Source organism: Callionymus lyra, chromosome 5 (assembly GCF_982586985.1).
Source record: "Callionymus lyra chromosome 5, fCalLyr1.hap1.1, whole genome shotgun sequence".
Lineage (NCBI taxonomy): Eukaryota > Metazoa > Chordata > Actinopteri > Syngnathiformes > Callionymidae > Callionymus > Callionymus lyra.
The window spans coordinates 5,438,083-5,456,909 of NC_141822.1; the positions used below are offsets into that span (position 1 = coordinate 5,438,083).

The 18,827-nt window shown below is 39.8% G+C and overlaps 1 protein-coding gene across 1 annotated transcript in view; it reads left to right on the forward strand.

Moving 5' to 3' along the window:
• Nucleotides 1-18,477, forward strand: part of ntrk2b (neurotrophic tyrosine kinase, receptor, type 2b) — a 30,865-nt gene extending 12,388 nt beyond the window's left edge. Inside the window, exons 5-17 of the mRNA XM_087792246.1 lie at nucleotides 1,074-1,225; nucleotides 1,336-1,472; nucleotides 3,213-3,345; nucleotides 7,226-7,531; nucleotides 7,604-7,621; nucleotides 10,302-10,342; nucleotides 10,480-10,579; nucleotides 11,573-11,761; nucleotides 12,964-13,094; nucleotides 13,177-13,349; nucleotides 14,580-14,820; nucleotides 16,465-16,623; nucleotides 17,669-18,477. Of these exons, the coding sequence (XP_087648372.1) occupies nucleotides 1,074-1,225; nucleotides 1,336-1,472; nucleotides 3,213-3,345; nucleotides 7,226-7,531; nucleotides 7,604-7,621; nucleotides 10,302-10,342; nucleotides 10,480-10,579; nucleotides 11,573-11,761; nucleotides 12,964-13,094; nucleotides 13,177-13,349; nucleotides 14,580-14,820; nucleotides 16,465-16,623; nucleotides 17,669-17,854 (1,966 nt within the window). The 3' untranslated portion in view covers nucleotides 17,855-18,477. The remainder of the gene's footprint in view (nucleotides 1-1,073; nucleotides 1,226-1,335; nucleotides 1,473-3,212; nucleotides 3,346-7,225; nucleotides 7,532-7,603; nucleotides 7,622-10,301; nucleotides 10,343-10,479; nucleotides 10,580-11,572; nucleotides 11,762-12,963; nucleotides 13,095-13,176; nucleotides 13,350-14,579; nucleotides 14,821-16,464; nucleotides 16,624-17,668) is intronic.
• The last annotated feature ends 350 nt before the right edge of the window (nucleotides 18,478-18,827 follow it).

Sequence of the window (18,827 nt, forward strand, 5' to 3'; positions counted from 1 at the left end):
TCTGTGAGTCACCATAGTACTTCTCCATGAGTTACTGTAGTTTTACTCCCTAAGGCTCTATAGTATTACTCTCCCAGTCACCGTAGTTTTACTCCAAGAGGCTCCGTAGTATTACTCTGTGAGTCGCCTCAGTATTACTCCATGAGTTACCGTAGTAGTAGTAGTAGGCCACAAGGCTCAATAGTATTACTCCATGAGGCTCCGTTGTATTACTAGGTGAGTCATCATAGTATTTCTCCACAAGTCATCGTAGTTTACTCCATGAGTTACTGCAGTATTACTGTGAAAGGCTCCATAGTATTACTTTGCAAGTCACGCTAGTCTTACTCCATGAGGCTCCGTAGTATTACTCTGCTTGTCAACGTAGTATTACTAGGTGAGTCATGGTAGTGTTACTCCATGACTCACTGTAGTATTATTCCGCAAGTCACAGTAGTATTACTCTGCGAGCCTCCACTGTATTACTCTACAAGACACTGTAGTATTACTAGGTGAGTCACTGTAGTATTACCCCTGGAGGCTCCATAATATAACTCCACGACTCACTGTAGTATTACCCCTCATGCAGTAATACTACTAAGCTGTGTTATTTTGTAATTTACATTCTAAATCCTGTATAAATACTATAAACACTTCTGTAAGAATGAAATCATCGCACTTCGTCGTGTATTTTGACAATCGTTCATAAAAAAGCTTGTGAGTCGTCGCTGTTAATAAAGTCTCAAAAAAACTTTATTTATACCACAGTTTCAGGGCCCCAGGTCACATGACCAAAAACGCACACGCCTCATTGGTCAACAGCAGCTCAGCCTCACTTGCAGGCTTGGATTTATTACTGGAAGAAACGAAGGAGAGAAAGAAGTTTTGATTTGTATAGTTGTTTACAAAATAAATAAGAAAATCAGATTTTATTATTTTATAATGTCCTTTTTAATTCTTTTTATTTGAAGTTTTCCATCATATTGAAGCTACTTTCACGTAACTTTGTCTTGAGGGCCCCTCACGACACACACAGTCCACGATGTGGCCCCCGATGGAATCTAACCACCACCATGTTCTTCTTCCTCCTCCAGACTCCTTCTGTCAGGAAACCCTCTGGAGTGCGTCTGCGAGAACATGTGGATCAAGCTTCGTCTCCAGGAGGATCTGGACGGTCAGGAGCTGAAGTGCGTGGACGCTCGAGGGAAGGCGAGAACCTTCGCGTCCCTCAGGCCCCCCGACTGCGGTAACGTGAACCCCTGATATAATAAGCAACACTTAGCATCCGATATTGAGCCGCCGGCGAAACCGGATCCTCATCCTCAACGAGAACCTCTCCGTCTTTCATCTTCTCAGTGGCTCCTCAGGTAGAGGTCAGTCCGACCCTGGTCACCAAGATGGAGGGCGGCGACGTGGCGGCCGAGTGCAGGGCGTCGGGGTCACCTTCCCCGGAGATCCTGTGGAACCTGGAGATGCTGTCCACTCACTTCGAGGTGAGAAGAACCTCGAGGTGGAGTCGGCTTCACCTGATTCCGCTGCACTTTGTTTTATTGAGTGGACGCGGTACTTAGAGGAACCTCCCGGGGGTCTGTGCAGCTGCACGAGCCCAGGCTTCGGATAAAAGCACGAAATGAGATTTGGGTGAAACACTAGTCACGTGAAGTCATACGTGTGCGAGTCCAGAGACGCTTCAGGGAAGTCGATAACATCTCAGAAGTTCTTCAAGCTGCTCGGAGAGACTTTTAACCGACCGATGAGAGAAGAACGTTGAAGAAGAAGCAAGATTTTATTAGTTAAGTGTTAAACGCTATTGTTAGTTTCAAACTAACATGTTTCACTTTATCTTACAAAGGGAATAAAAAAAAAGGGTAAAGTTTCAGATTTTTCTATTTGAATTTTGAATTTTAAAATTCAATTTTTCAATTAATTAATTTTTAACAACTAGATTTTTACATTATAATTTAAATAATTCAAAACATGTTTTATTAAACTCAATATTAATTTATTTGTAGTATAAATTCAATATAAAATGTTGGTATAATAGAGTCTCCAGACATAACCAACAGAGCACAGATACTTAATCAAACTCTCAGTCAATCATGGTGACATTGATTCACAAAAAGATTAATTCATTTTGAAAATATATGAATTGTTAAATTAAATATTTTGATAAAAATTAAACCTTTCAATCTACAAATGATTAAATTAAATTTAAACGAATTCAACCAATGTAGAAGAAATGTAGTTATTTAAAAAATAATAGTTTATGGTTAAAAGAAAAATACATGGAAAAAATGTGTTTAATTTTAGAAAATATTCGATATTTCAATGAATTTATATAAAACAAAAACAACTAATTCCACTTTTCAATGAAGAAATAATTGAACTTAATTATTGAAAAAAACAAAACAATCCAATGCTTAAAAAAAAACGTAAATTAAACCATTCAACATTCAGATTGTACTGCTTTACTTTATAACCAAGATTATGAACATTTTCCCGAATTTTCTAAAAGTCCCACGAACAATTAGCACCAAAACATTTTCACAAAAGTTTTTTAATTAAAGTTCTTCTGCAGGCAGGTTTATTAAACAATGTGAAATGATTTATTTGGGCTCTTTGGCTTTAGATTTACTCCATTAAGCTTCATCTTAAATATATAGTTTATTATTTAACTATTAAGAAAATGATAGAAATACAGTATAGTAGAGCCGCTAGCTTAGCGAGTGGATAGCAGTGCCGGATGCAACATGAGATGATTGGCGGCTACAAAACTGTATTTATATTCTTTATCTATGTTGAGATGTAAAAATATGACGACAGCTGTGATTGGTTGGCTGGGCGGCAAAGCATTGTGGGAGCTATTCAGGTCTGACTGAGAGGCTTGTTGAGAAAGATGACTTCTCATATACAATGTTGATTTATCGAGTCTAAATAAATGTTGTTTAAGAAATATATATGATTTCGACAAGTGAAAAATGATATATTTTTCAAAATATGAAGGAATTCAGAACCAGAACCTCAAAATAAACAAGCAAACCCCAACGTTTTTGTCTCTTTGGAAGGATTTTGATCAAAAAAATCTTCTGAAGATCTGCTTCCAGGAGTAGTTGAACATGTTATTCATGTAAAAAAAATGATTTTGTCTAAATCTGATGAGAAACAAATGAGAAAATGGAGGAGAGACAGGATTCTGGAGTCACTTTCAAGGAGTGGATGTTGTTCTTCCTCAGATTGATCCATCAGACGGCCTGAGCAGACTCACCTTGTCTGGTCTGTCTCCCGAAGATAATGGCAGGATGATCGTATGCAGTGCTGAGAACATGGTGGGTCAGACGGAGGCCACGCTGCAGCTCAACATCCTCTGTAAGGAGATTCTCACTCGTCCATCTGACACGTAGAAGAGTCTTTAGAGAGAAGCTGACAAGACAACGTTCCTGGTTTCATGTTCCATCGTCGCCGCCGATCTTTACTGACGCTCGTGTTCCCGTCGTTTACTCGTTTACTCGTCCTCTCGTCCTCTCGTCCTCTGTCCTCTCGTCCTCTCGTCCTCTCATCCTCTCGCCCTCTCGTCCTCTCATCCTCTCGTCCTCTCGTCCTCTCGTCCTCTCGTCCTCTCGTCCTCTCGTCCTCTCGTCCTCTCGTCCTCTCGTCCTCTCGTCCTCTCGTCCTCTCGTCCTCTCGTCCTCTCGTCCTCTGTCCTCTCATCCTCTCGCCCTCTCGTCCTCTCTCTCATCCTCTCTCTCGTCCTCTCGTCCTCTCGTCCTCTCGTCCTCTCGCCCTCTCGTCCTCTCGTCCTCTCGTCCTCTCGTCCTCTTGTCCTCTGTCCTCTCATCCTCTCGTCCTCTCGCCCTCTCGTCCTCTCTCTCATCCTCTCTCTCGTCCTCTCGTCCTCTCGTCCTCTCGCCCTCTCGTCCTCTCGTCCTCTCGTCCTATCGTCCTCTCGTCCTCTCGCCCTCTCGTCCTCTCGTCCTCTCGTCCTCTCGTCCTCTCGTCCTCTTGTCCTCTCGTCCTCTCTCTCGTCCTCTCGTCCTCTCGTCCTCTCGTCCTCTTGTCCTCTCGTCCTCTCGTCCTCTTGTCCTCTGTCCTCTCATCCTCTTGTCCTCTCTCTCATCCTCTCTCTCGTCCTCTCGTCCTCTGTCCTCTCATCCTCTTGTCCTCTCTCTCATCCTCTCTCTCGTCCTCTGTCCTCTCATCCTCTTGTCCTCTCTCTCGTCCTCTCTCTTGTCCTCTCATCCTCTTGTCCTCTCTCTCGTCCTCTCTCTCGTCCTCTCTCTCGTCCTCTCTCTCGTCCTCTCTTCCTCTCGTCCTCTCTCTCGTCCTCTCATCCTCTCGTCCTCTCGTCCTCTCTTTCGTCCTCTCATCCTCTCGTCCTCTCTCTCGTCCTCTCATCCTCTCGTCCTCTTGTCCTCTCTCTCATCCTCTCTTCCTCTCGTCCTCTCTCATCCTCTCGTCCTCTCGTCCTCTCTCTCGTCCTCTCATCCTCTCGTCCTCTTGTCCTCTCTCTCGTCCTCTCTCTTGTCCTCTCATCCTCTTGTCCTCTCTATCGTCCTCTCGTCCTCTCTCTCGTCCTCTCGTCCTCTCTCTCGTCCTCTCGTCCTCTCTTCCTCTCTCTCGTCCTCTCGTCCACTCGTCCTCTCTTTCGTCCTCTCATCCTCTCGTCCTCTCTCTCGTCCTCTCATCCTCTCGTCCTCTTGTCCTCTCTCTCGTCCTCTCATCCTCTCTTCCTCTCGTCCTCTCATCCTCTCGTCCTCTCGTCCTCTCTCTTGTCCTCTCTCTTGTCCTCTCATCCTCTTGTCCTCTCTCTCGTCCTCTCGTCCTCTCTCTCGTCCTCTCGTCCTCTCTCTCGTCCTCTCTCTCGTCCTCTCGTCCTCTCTTCCTCTCTCTCGTCCACTCGTCCTCTCTTTCGTCCTCTCATCCTCTCGTCCTCTCTCTCGTCCTCTCATCCTCTCGTCCTCTTGTCCTCTCTCTAGTCCTCTCATCCTCTCTTCCTCTCGTCCTCTCTCTCGTCCTCTCATCCTCTCGTCCTCTTGTCCTCTCTCTCGTCCTCTCTCTCGTCCTCTCTCTCGTCCTCTCGTCCTCTCTTCCTCTCGTCCTCTCTCTCGTCCTCTCATCCTCTCGTCCTCTCGTCCTCTTGTCCTCTCTTCCTCTCGTCCTCTCTCATCCTCTCGTCCTCTCGTCCTCTCTCTCGTCCTCTCATCCTCTCGTCCTCTTGTCCTCTCTCTCGTCCTCTCTCTCGTCCTCTCTCTCGTCCTCTCGTCCTCTCTTCCTCTCGTCCTCTCTCTCGTCCTCTCATCCTCTCGTCCTCTTGTCCTCTTGTCCACTTGTCCTCTCGTCCTCTCCCTCGTCCTCTCATCCTCTCGTCCTCTCGTCCTCTCGTCCTCTCGTCCTCTCGTCCTCTCGTCCTCTCGTCCTCTCTCTCGTCCTCTCGTCCTCTCTCTCGTCCTCTCATCCTCTCGTCCTCTCTCTCGTCCTCTCATCCTCTCGTCCTCTCGTCCTCTCTCTCGTCCTCTCGTCCTCTCTCTCGTCCTCTCGTCCTCTCTCTCGTCCTCTCGTCCTCTCTCTCGTCCTCTCGTCCTCTCTCTCGTCCTCTCATCCTCTCGTCCTCTCTCTCGTCCTCTCATCCTCTCGTCCTCTTGTCCTCTCTCTCGTCCTCTCTCTCGTCCTCTCGTCCTCTCTTTCGTCCTCTCATCCTCTCGTCCTCTTGTCCTCTCTCTCGTCCTCTCTCTCGTCCTCTCTCTCGTCCTCTCTCTCGTCCTCTCTTCCTCTCGTCCTCTCTTCCTCTCGTCCTCTCTCTCGTCCTCTCATCCTCTCGTCCTCTCTCTCGTCCTCTCATCCTCTCGTCCTCTCGTCCTCTCTCTCGTCCTCTCTCTCGTCCTCTCTCTCGTCCTCTCTCTCGTCCTCTCTCTCGTCCTCTCTTCCTCTCTTCCTCTCGTCCTCTCTCATGTCCTCTCATCCTCTCGTCCTCTCTCTCGTCCTCTCATCCTCTCGTCCTCTCGTCCTCTCTCTCGTCCTCTCTCTCGTCCTCTCATCCTCTCGTCCTCTTGTCCTCTCTCTCGTCCTCTCTTCCTCTCGTCCTCACTCTCGTCCTCTCATCCTCTCGTCCTCTCGTCCACTCGTCCACTCACCCTCTCGTCCTCTCGCCCTCTCGTCCTCTTGCTTCCTCTCTATAAGTTAAGATTTCGGGTGGACTATCACTTTAAGAAGCTTCTTTTTCAACGTTGCGTCGCAGCCTACTGCCATCAGTGTGCGGATGCATGCCTTTATTTTATTTATTTTAATTCTTTACTAGTATATTTTCTTAGTTTTTATTCACTTTAACAAATTATTTCTTTATATAAATGTTGATTTATTTGAATTTCAATAATAATTAGATTTAAAATATTTTAAAATCAATGACTTTCCAAATAAAGTTAGATATTTATATATAAACATATATAATAATTATATGTTGTACTCAGCGTTATAATATCTGTTTCAATATTGGTTATTCCAAAACCTCACTGAAAGTCTTGGTACTATTACTCCGTGGATCACGGTAGCATGAAATTACGCTAGTATTACTCCATGAGTTACCTTAGTATTACTCCATGAGTTACCTTAGTATTACTCCATGAGGCTCCGTAGTTTTACTCTGTTAGTCCTCGTAGTATTACTCCACAAGTCACCGTGGTATTACTCCAAAAGGCTCCATAGTATTACTCTGTGAGTCGCCGTAGAATTACTCCGTGATTCACCATAGTACTACTCCATGAGTTACCGTAGTATTTGCTTTCTTAGTATTTTAATAAATTATTTTCTTTATAGAAATTTTGATTTGTTGAAAATTGAATAATTTCAAGTATTTCAAATACTTTTCGAAATTAGATATTTTTTTTATAATTCACTCAATAATGGTGGTACTATCTAAACGCATTACACGTTGGAAATTGAAATATATTGAATTTAGAACATTTATTTGATTAATTATTGGAATTATTAAACTCTATCTAAAAGAAAGTCCTCTTGAAAATATTAAAAAGATAAATATTATTGAATTAAATTATTCCAAAAATAACTATTCAATATTTGAAAAAATAATCAGATGTGTTAAATGAAAACTTCCATCTTTTCACTGATCTACTTCCAAACCTTCTCATCTCACACCATGTCCTCCACGTTTTGACTTCGTCTCTGTGAAGAACTTCTTCTTCTTCTTCTCCTCTCGGCTGCTCCTTGACCTCCCTGTGACCTTCTCTTGTGTCAGTCGCCCCCTCCATCCAGCAGCTGCTGGAGCCCATGCGCGACCACGACTGGTGCATCCCCTTCAGCGTGACCGGGAACCCCAAGCCCGAGATGCAGTGGTACCATGAGAACAAGCCCCTGCAGGAGCAGGACTACATCCACACCCGCATCCACCTGTACACGGAGAGCGAGTACCACGGCTGCCTGACGCTGGACAACCCCACGCACATCCACAACGGCGTCTACCGCCTGGTGGTGAAGAACGAGTACGGGCGCGACGAGAAGAAGGTCTCGGCCCAGTTCATCGACCCGCCGTACAACCACACAGGTCTGGACCCGTCGACCCGAGATCCTGAACCTTGTTTTTCTGATCTTCTGCTTTCTCCTCTCGTTCCAGCAGAAGACTGCACCTACTTCTGTGAGTTCATGTGCATGACACACTGATAGGGGGCGCTAGAGGTCCCACGGAAAAACCGGAGGTTTTAAATATTCGCCTCGAACGTACGACAAACAAATTTTCGTGACCTTCCGGATTCTCAAGTTACTGATTGTACCTGAACACACCACGTGTTTGCAGCTAAAATATTATATTTAAATGATCAATTCCTCCAGAATTCTACCTTCAAAATAGTACTATTTGATTATTATTCATTCATTTTCTGTCGCTTTATCCCGGGGTCTGGGTCGCGGGGAGACTGGAGCCTGTCCCAGTATCATAGGGCAAGAGGCAGGGGACACCCTGGACAGGACGTTAGTCTGTCGCAGTGGTTTATTATTCTATTGTTCAAAACATTTTCAATTATTTATTAACCTATTTGTTGTTGACAATCTTAATTACGTTAGATTAGATTAGCATCTTTCATAAAAACAAGGTGCAAACAAAAGAACAAAGTGCAAGGGGTGACAAAGTGCAAGTGTAAAGGACGAGGATCAAAGGAAATAAAGCAAAGAAAGGAAAAAGAATTCAAAGATTAATATAGAATAGAATCATCTTTTCACTTTGCTCCTCCAAAAATTTTAAATTAAACAATCTAATAGCGCAAAGAATGAATGGGTCCCTGAGTCTATTAGTGTTACATCATGGGAGGAGCATTTGTTTTAAACAAATTATAAACTAATGAATGATTTAAAAAAGATAAACAAACAAATAATGAAGGCAGACACTTGCTCTAATGCTCTTATTTTGAAAGTTTATTTCGTCCTTCTGAACCTCGTTTGAGGGAATTTACCGTAAAGTTTAGCGACGACTACAGTATATGTTCATCAGTTCGCAATCTGGGAAATTATCAATTTATTTAATTAGCCATTAGCACGTTAGCTTCGCCTTCGAAAACACAACGTTATTACATTATTAGCCGAGAATATAATTAGATCTCAAATCATTAATTTTATGAATGTAATCATTGTGAATATTCAAACATATTTGTTTTCACCGTGGGGTCACCCTGACCCAGAGGCCACACAAGGGTCAAGTGTGTTGCTCTCTGCACAGACTCATCCCTGTCGCTGGAATTGAACCGGAAACCTCTGACCTGTTAGTCTGACCTGAACCAGCAGCTCATTTCCAGCCTTGATGTAATTTTCAGATCTTATTATCCTACGTTTAAAGCTCGCTCTTGATTGGCTGTTGGTCTCCACACCCAGGAAGTGTTGTGAGGCGTCTGTGATCTTGTCTAGTGACCCTAAAACAATGTCTGATGACATGTGTGACCCTGGTTGTCAGGGGACGACTCTGATATATACACAATATATAATGTATTTCAGTATTTCAGGGGAAATAATCAGTTTTGAAGAAACTGTTTATGTTTTAAACAAATGCTTAACATATTTTTGTTTTCATTTCAAATGTAAAAACGTAGATTTTTTTATTTTAAAATGTTTAAATCAATCAAATATATATATATATATAAAGATATTATTTAGTTAATATATGTATATATAAAGATATCATTTAGTTTGATAACTTCTTTATTGAAAGGTTGAATGTGTTGTCTTTGTTCGAAATTAATAAATATTAATATTAATAAGTAAAGTAAAGAATTGAAATTATAGATAGAATTCAAATATAAATTATATAAATTCAATATGTGTTACTCACTTCTCCTTTTTGTATTGTCTGGTGACACTATTGGTGAAACAATTTCAATAAATCAATAAAGTTTTACCTTACCTTACCTTATTATAGCAATAGTTTTATATTGAATTAAAAAGACTATAAATAAATAATATAAATACATTTATAAAATATAAAAATTGACTTTGAAACTTTGAAAATGTATTTTTGAATAATTGATGTAAGAATATAAACCTCTATGTGTAAAAAACATGAATATTTTAGTTTTCAAAAAGATTCTACCTTTCAGTTTATTGTATATAAATAATTCAATTGTTAAAGAAAGGATGCTAATGCTAAATGCTAACAAAACAACAACAACATTTCATCTTAAATAATGATCCAATATTCAGATAAACTTTCATAACTACTGTATGAAGTGTTAAAAGAACAAATGAAAAACTTAACTTCTCTTTCTTTCTCTCATTCTGCGCGACTCACCTTCTGATGAAAGATACGACAGGTAAGAGTTTGTACAGTCATGTCTAAAGTTGTATATTTTCATTTTACAACAGAATAAAGAAGGCTTTGAAAGTGTATCTTTGTTGAAGCTTTTTAGTAACATGTGATAAGAAATAACACGCAATAAAAATACTATAAAACTATAAGATTAGAATTATAGAATTAAGAAAAAAAAAAGTATATTTTTCTGGGAAATTTATGCTTCACGAAAATAAAGTGACATTTACATGTTAGGACAATTAAATCTACTTTATTAACCTTAGAAAAAGACTAATTACTGTTATAAGTTGAGAAAATGTTGTGGTGAAATGTTTTGAACATCATAGAAAAATATAAAAATAAATCTATATATTAAAGTTTTTCGTTTTTTCAAGTATTGTTTAATTTATTGTGAAATATCACAATAACGATGTTTCTTATCATATTCCGTTGGTCAGTTTTAGTACTAAAGGACTAAGAAACATGAATGTATTGTAATTATTATTGTGTTGTTTGTTTCACGTGTGTGTTTGTCGTCCTCTAGTGCCAGACGCTCCCTTCACGCCGATAGACGACAGCGTCGCCGTGAGTTATTTCCTGCTTCATTTGACCTTCGACCTCCTTCTTTGATGTTTCTTAAAGTCAACGCTTAAATACACTCGATAAAGATTCGTTTACAACGATGTCCTCGATCGTATTGACCTGTGATTCGTCGTCTGCAGGTCTACGTGGTCGTAGGGATTGCGGGCGTGGCCTTGACCGGCTGTGTTTTGATGGTCATCATACTGAAGTACGGGCGGAACTCCAAGTTTGGACTCAAAGGTAAATACGTTTTGTTATCAACAGATAAAACTATCAAGTTCTGTTTACATGTCTTCACCAAATACCCGAACTAGTGGTGTGTATTGACAAGAATGTGTTGATACGTATCACGATACAGGGTCAACGATACAATACATAGTGATATTGTAGTATCAAGAATATATGTGTAGTATTGTGGAGTACTTGACTGTGGTGTTGTGATAGTGTAGTATCAAGAATATTTTTTTAGTATTGTGGAGTACTTGACTCTGGTGTTGTGAAAGTGTAGTAACAAGGATGTATGTGTAATATTATGTAGTACTTGACTCTGGTGTTTTGATAGTGTAGTTACAAGGATATATGTGTAGTATTGTCCAGTACTTGACTCTGGTGTTGTGAAAGTGTAGTAACAAGGATATATGTGTAGTATTGTCCAGTACTTGACTCTGGTGTTGTGATAGTGTAGTAACAAGTATATATGTGTAGTATTGTCCAGTACTTGCATCTGGTGTTGTGATAGTATAGTAACAAGTATATATGTGTAGTATTGTGCAGTACTTGACTCTGGTGTTGTGATAGTGTAGTAACAAGTATATATGTGTAGTATTGTGCAGTACTTGACTCTGGTGTTTGATAGTGTAGTAACAAGTATATATGTGCAGTATTGTCCAGTACTTGACTCTGGTGTTGTGATAGTGTAGTAACAAGTATATATGTGTAGTATTGTCCAGTACTTGACTCAGGTGTTGTAGTATTTTCAGACCACATGACTCTTGACGAAGTCGTAACTGCTTTCATTTGTTTTCAAACCAAAATATGTCCAAAAATCAGATGTAAAAGCTGCTGGACTCACTGTATCCTCTCGTCCTCAGTCATCGCAAATAAACGGAGTAAACATTTGCATGTTAATTGTAGGTAAAATAAAATAAAAAAGATTTATTTGATCTTTGATCTTGAGGAAGTTACGACGCCGGTCAAACGTCTTGTTTGTGTTGGATCTCCTCGTCTTCTCAGGCTCCTCCTCGGTCATCAGCAACGACGATGACTCGGCCAGTCCTCTTCATCACGTCTCCAACGGCAACAACACCCCGTCGTTCTCGGAGATGGGTCCAGACGCCGTGATCATCGGGATGACAAAGATCCCCGTCATCGAGAACCCGCAGTACTTCCGTAACTCGGGCAGCATGTTGAAATCCGACACGTGTGAGTTACCGTCGCTCGCCGAACATCTGGTAACCTGGAGCTTTTTCTGATAAATCCATGAAGGACTCGCCATCTTTGCTGCGATATATATGATCCACGTTTGACCTCTGGAGCGGAAGTATCGGGAACATCAAGGGTGGAATTTAATATTAATATTATTTAATATTTATTGTGAATAATTTAATCATTTACATATTGAAAGTTTAAACCATATTTTTATTGTATATTTAAATTCTAATAACTTTTTTTAAATCGAAAATGAATGAATTTGTGGAGGTTGATATTTTAATTCCAATTAATTCGTAGTCTTTTAATTCATTTAAAAATAGAAAGAAAGTTATCATTTTACCAACATTTTTGTATTGAATTTAAAAAACGGCAAATTAAACAATTCAACCGTTTTGATGTACAATGTATTTTATATTAAAAAAAATAATAATAATGCTTAAAACATTTTAACAAAATATTTTAATATTCATTGTTTTCATGGCACCTCAAATTTTTTTTGTGTTTTTCTACTCGTACTCCTATGCTGAAGCTCATTTGATCCTCAACTGTATTTTCTAGTGATGTGTTGATGAAGCTTCATGAAAAAGTGTCATGTTGTTCAGAGGTCAGTAGGTGGCATTATCAGTTTAAAAATTATGTTTCATTAGAACAGTTGTTCAAAACAAAGGAAAATAGTGCAGAGACGCCATCTAGTGGACTCTGAAGATAATGACACTGTTTCATGAAGCTTCATCGACACATCACTACCATCTAGTGGACTCTGAAGATAATGACACTGTTTCATGAAGCTTCATCAACACATCACTACCATCTAGTGGACTCTGAAGATAATGACACTGTTTCATGAAGCTTCATCAACACATCACTACCATCTATTAGACTCTGAAGATAATGACACTGTTTCATGAAGCTTCATCAACACATCACTACCATCTAGTGGACTCTGAAGATAATGACACTGTTTCATGAAGCTTCATCAACACATCACTACCATCTAGTGGACTCTGAAGATAATGACACTGTTTCATGAAGCTTCCTCAACACATCACTACCATCTAGTGGACTCTGAAGATAATGACACTGTTTCATGAAGCTTCATCGAAGTGTTTTCTATCAAAGATTTAAAAATGATCAAAAAATCATAAATGTATTCATCAGAGTGAAAAGTTCTGACCCGACTCTTGACTCCTCAGTCGTCCAGCACATCAAGAGACACAACATCGTGCTGAAGAGGGAGTTGGGCGAGGGGGCGTTCGGCAAAGTCTTTCTGGCCGAGTGCTACAACCTGACACCGGACCAGGAGAAGCTCCACGTGGCCGTGAAGGTACTGATCAGGAGGAGAAAATCAATGCCGCCGTCGAGCAGACGCTGAGTTCTATTGAGCGTCTGGTGGTTTCTGTCCACAGACGCTGAAAGAGGCCAGCGAGAGTGGACGGGCCGACTTCTACAGGGAGGCCGAGCTGCTCACCAACCTGCAGCACGAGCACATCGTCACCTTCTACGGCGTCTGCGTGGAGAGCGACCCGCTCATCATGGTCTTTGAATACATGAAGCACGGCGACCTCAACAAATTCCTCAGGTACGACATCACAACTCCCACTACTGGGGCCATACTGCACTGCAACAGTCGGCAGTCTTTGAAGGAGCCAAACAAACACGCATCTAGAAGATACTTCATGAGCCTGTGACTCGGTCCAGACATCTTACAGAGTCCAGCTACCGCCCATCTTTGTACTGACCTCATGGAGCACCTCTATGATCTGCCTTTGATACTGAGTTTTTAAGTTTCCAGTAAACTGTAGTGTTTGATTATTATCCCCATTATAGTTATCAGGAGTTGACCCTAACACTAACTCTAACCCCGACCCTAACTATGACCCTAACCCTCACCCTCCTTACCGTAATCCAACCTGCATCTAACTCTTGACTCCCATAACCATAACCTTACTCCTACCCCTAAGCCAACTCTAACCCCTGCCCCAACTCCCAACCTACCCCTTACTCCCCACTAACCATAACCCAACCCTAACTTAACCCCTTCCCCTCCAACACTTACTCCCAAACCCTAACCCTTGCTTAACCCTAAATCTAATCCTTACCCCTCACCCTATACCCATACCCTTACTCACCCCCAACCCTAAACCAAACCCTAACCCTTACTCCCCAAACCTTAAGCCTTGCAAACCCTTACCTTAACCCTTACCCCCCAAAACTCTCCCCCTATACCCATACTCTGACCCTTACCCAAACCCCAACTCCTTTCTAACCTAACCCTTACTAACCCCCAACCCATAACCATCTCCAACCCTTACTCAGACAATCTCAATCCTTGCAAACCCTTACCCTAACCCTAACCCCCCAAACCCTCACCCTATACCCATACTCTGACCCTAAGCCCCCCCCCCCCCCACCCAAACTCCAACTCCTACCCTAACCTAACCCTAACTCACCCCCAACCCTAAACCAATTCCAACCCTTACTCCCCCAACCTTAATCCTTGCAAACCCATACCCTAACCCTTAACCCCAAAACCCTCATCCCATACCCTAACTCTAACACTTACAATGTAACGCATACCCCCCCAAACATAACCTCCACTTTTATCTCACATGAGCCGTCTTTCTTTTATTTTCTGATCTGGTCCTTCTGAGTCACACCTAATGACCCTTCATTCTACCCTGCCTGCATTCTCTTCTCTTCCTTCTCTATCTATTTGCACTTCCCCTCCACCTGCCTGTCATCATCCACACATTCTCTCTGGCTTCTCCTGACTGGAAACCATACTAACCACGGACCGACTCCGGTGCAGGTCACACGGTCCGGACGCGGTGCTGATGTCGGACGGTCAGCACAGCCTCATGGTGGAGCTGACCCAGTCGCAGATGCTGCACATCGCACAGCAGATCGCGGCCGGGATGGTGTACCTGGCGTCGCAGCACTTTGTCCACAGGGACCTGGCCACGAGGAACTGCCTGGTGGGCGAGAACCTGCTGGTGAAGATCGGCGACTTCGGCATGTCCAGGGATGTTTACAGCACGGACTACTACAGAGTAAGAAAAACCCTTGTGACCCGACGAGTAGTAGGATCGTGAGCCGGGGGAAGAAACCAGCTGCGCTAAAGTAGAGCCATTCAAATAAAAAAGTCTTTCTTAATACAATTTAAATGCAAATTCTATAATCTGCATAAAATTACTGTTACTATGGTAATGAAGGCCAGCGGAGCCGCGGCTACTTCAGTCGGTATTTCTGAATTAATACTTTTGTATTTCACTGTATGAACCGGTTCATGCCGTCGCAGTGATGCCGTCGATAGCGAAGCTCTGAGAAGATTACTTTACTCTTTTCTTCACGCTACGATTTAGGCCAAATGAAGAAAAAAAAAAAGCACATTAAAGATGCTTTGAATCCACTCTGTTGAGATCCCACAGCGCCCTCTGCTGGCCGAGCCGCGCAGCTTTTAACGTGTCAGATAAATTTCAACAACGACCTGACAACGGCGTCGTAAACACCGAGGTCACGTGACCACGTCTGTGAATATCGGCGATAAATCAGGACGAGGATCGATGAAGTCCATTAGCGGGAACATCGGGCCGCGGCTTGATTTAATGGACACTTGTTTTTGTTGCTAATGTTGGAAGTTAAAAGCAAACTTTTACATTATAGCTGCGACTAATAAATACGGTGAGGTCAAGACGCACGAGACGAACAAGAAATAAAACATAAACATCGATCAATATCGTCTGGATTTACGTATCGTGAGGTGGAGAAATGGACCATAAACTAAACTGCTTCAAAGTTACTGTTACTTTGCAACAGTCTTAATGTTATTGAATAAAACATATTTATTATTAACTAACTAGTTAACTATTATAAACTATTTTTTTTTAAGTATTTCACAGACATTTTAAGCCTGGTTTTGATTATTTACATTTTTTATTGTTTGTATTATAACAGCATGAAAGTAATTCAGTGCCATTGAAATATTTAATTTAAGATTATAAATGTTTAAACTTTATTTTTATTTAAATGTTGTTATTTTATCAATAATAATACTTTTTAATAATTAAATTAATTGATTTCTTTATGGTTTAATTCGTTGAATAAGTGGATTATGTTATTTGTATGTTGACAGGTTGAATATTTCTAAAACGAATTATAAATATATATAAATATTTCATTTAGAAAATGTATTTTTTTTTTTATTTCTGGAATTGGATTAACAGAAAAAAATAATTTTGAATATAAATATGCAGTAGATACAGTGTATAATAAATAAAAAACATTTTGAATGTATATGCAGTATATAATTAAAAAAAAACATTTTCTAAATTCAATATTTTTTAATTCGTAGTACTTTACATTCAATATTAATTATGTCGGTATAATAAACTAGTATCGAGCTACTTGATCAAACTTTCGGCCAATCATAGTTTCTCTATAAGACCATTATTTACTATTATAATATTTTATATTGAATTTAAAAGGCTACAAATTAAAAATAACATTGAATTTATAAAATGTTTTTTTAATTATTTAAATCAAAAAATTAAGTGTAAAAAACGTTTTTTTTACTCTGAAAATATTGGCATTTGTATTCATTTATTTGTTATAATAAAACACAAATGATGTTTAAATTCCTTCCGTTGACTCATGATCAGTAAAACCCTTCGTGACGATGGTTTCTGGTCCCTCAGGTCGGAGGTCACACCATGCTGCCCATACGATGGATGCCTCCCGAGAGCATCATGTACCGACGCTTCACCACGGAGAGTGACGTGTGGAGTCTCGGCGTCGTGTTGTGGGAGATCTTCACCTACGGCAAGCAGCCCTGGTACCAGCTCTCCAACAACGAGGTCAGTGAGACCCTGAAAACATCGAGTCCGCTGACATGACAGTGACCTTTATTGACCTTAAAATAACATTGTTCAAGTTATTAGTTCGTTAAAATAAATTTTTTCGTACAGGCCTCGAAATGATCTTCAATTTTGTTGAATTAAGGCCTTTAAACAAGTTTAAATGTGTATAAAAGATGTTTAAAAACATAAAACATGATCAAATCTGATTCACAAAATACACAGATACTCAAATATATGTTATCAAAGGTATTTTCAACAAATGTGTTAATATATATATCATTGAAAACTATATTCAAAACGTGAAAATATGTATTAATATATATATATTTAATTTATAAAATATATATTTAAAAATTTGATAGACAAATATGCAGTTGTTACAGTACAGTTTAAAAAATTAAAAGAAATATACACATATTTCAAATATATCTTTATAAAACAAAAAAAAAAAAAATAGATGTAAAACTATATCTTTAAAAAATGTGTTCAGAAAATAAGCAGATGTAAAATATATCTTTAAAGTTAAGTTAAAATGTTTAAAACAGACACAGGTTCTAATATATAATTAAAAAGTAAAATATATATATTTTATATATATTTACTGATTTAAATTAATCTTTAAAAATATGTTTTTCTTTACCAAAAATGTAAAAATATATATATTTTTAAATATGTTAAAAAATAAAATAAATAAATACTCAGATGTTATGGTATAGTTTAAAAAATATATATTAAAAAAACACAGATTTGAAAAGTTAAATATATATATACATATATCTTTAAAAACATAACACAAATAGACACTGATTTGATCTCTTTGAAAAAGTTAATAAAAAAAACTAAAAAATATATCTTGGAAAATATGTTAAGTAAAGACACACGCAGTTATTATGTGTCTGTGTTTTGAAAGGAGATATACAAAATAAAAATATGTAAAAACTAAAGTAAAGATGTTTCAAAAATGTATTTTTTTGGACGAGAAACCACGCGTGTCGTCGAACGTTGTCAGGGATTGAACGGTGCCGTATGTCGCCCCCTGCAGGTGATCGAGTGCATCACACAAGGCCGAGTCCTGCAGCGACCCCGCACGTGTCCCAAGGAGGTCTACGACCTGATGCTGGGCTGCTGGCAGAGAGAGCCCTACATGAGGCTCAACATCAAGGAGATCCACAACATGCTCCAGAGCCTGGCCAAGGCCTCGCCCGTCTACCTGGACATCCTGGGCTGACCCCCCTGTATGTACCCCCCTGTGTGTGTGTGTGAGTGTGTGTGCGAGTGTGTGTGAAGGCGAGGGCTCCAGTGTGAGTTTGAAAAGTGTCACCACGTGTGTGTCCGTGTACAATATCTGGTGTGACTTTAAATGTCCTTTTATCGAGAGAAGAAGAAAAAAAAAAGCCTTAAAACTTTCTTGTTTTTGTTTTTTTTTGTTTGTTTTTTTAATTTGCAGACAAAAAAAGGCATGTTTTAAAAAAAAGAAGAAATAATAACAAAAACCAAAATGCATATATTTCTTGGACACAGTGTGTGAAACGCTTGGACAACAAATCAACCAGATGGTGACTGCAGGGTTTTTTCAAAGGACCGTCGCGTCCTTTTCTATCGTTTTGTTCGCAAGGATTCAAAGGGAAAATTTTCGACGGACTTTACTTGGACGGAATACGTGGAAAAAACTTTGTTTGAAAAGAGCTTTTTTTTCTTGGGAGTCAGCAGTAATAATAGAAACAACAGAGCAATTGATTTGTTTGTTTTTACGATCACACCATGAGTTGTGTAGTATTTTTGTGTTCTCTAAAGCACAGAGGACGACGACAGCACATCACGGTTGAATATATGAAAGTACATCAATGACATCACAGTATTCAACATTATATTACACTTTATTCAAATGATAAAACTTTATCATCATCATTATAAATTCATTTTTATCCAGAAGGTTGATTCGTTTTTATAATTTAATTTAAAAAAATCCATTATTTTGAAAATGATTTATTTTCACGTAAAGTTTAATATTCTCGTTCTGATTTATAAAAAATGTATTTTCTAAATTTAATTTTGTTCAATTTTTAGCCGTTTAAATTCAATAAATAATGTTGGTATAATAGTCGCGCCAGACAATACCGACAGAGTACAGATGTTTTGGTATTAAATTTGAAAGGCTGCCATTATTTAAAAGTATTGAATAATTATTATTTATTAATTTT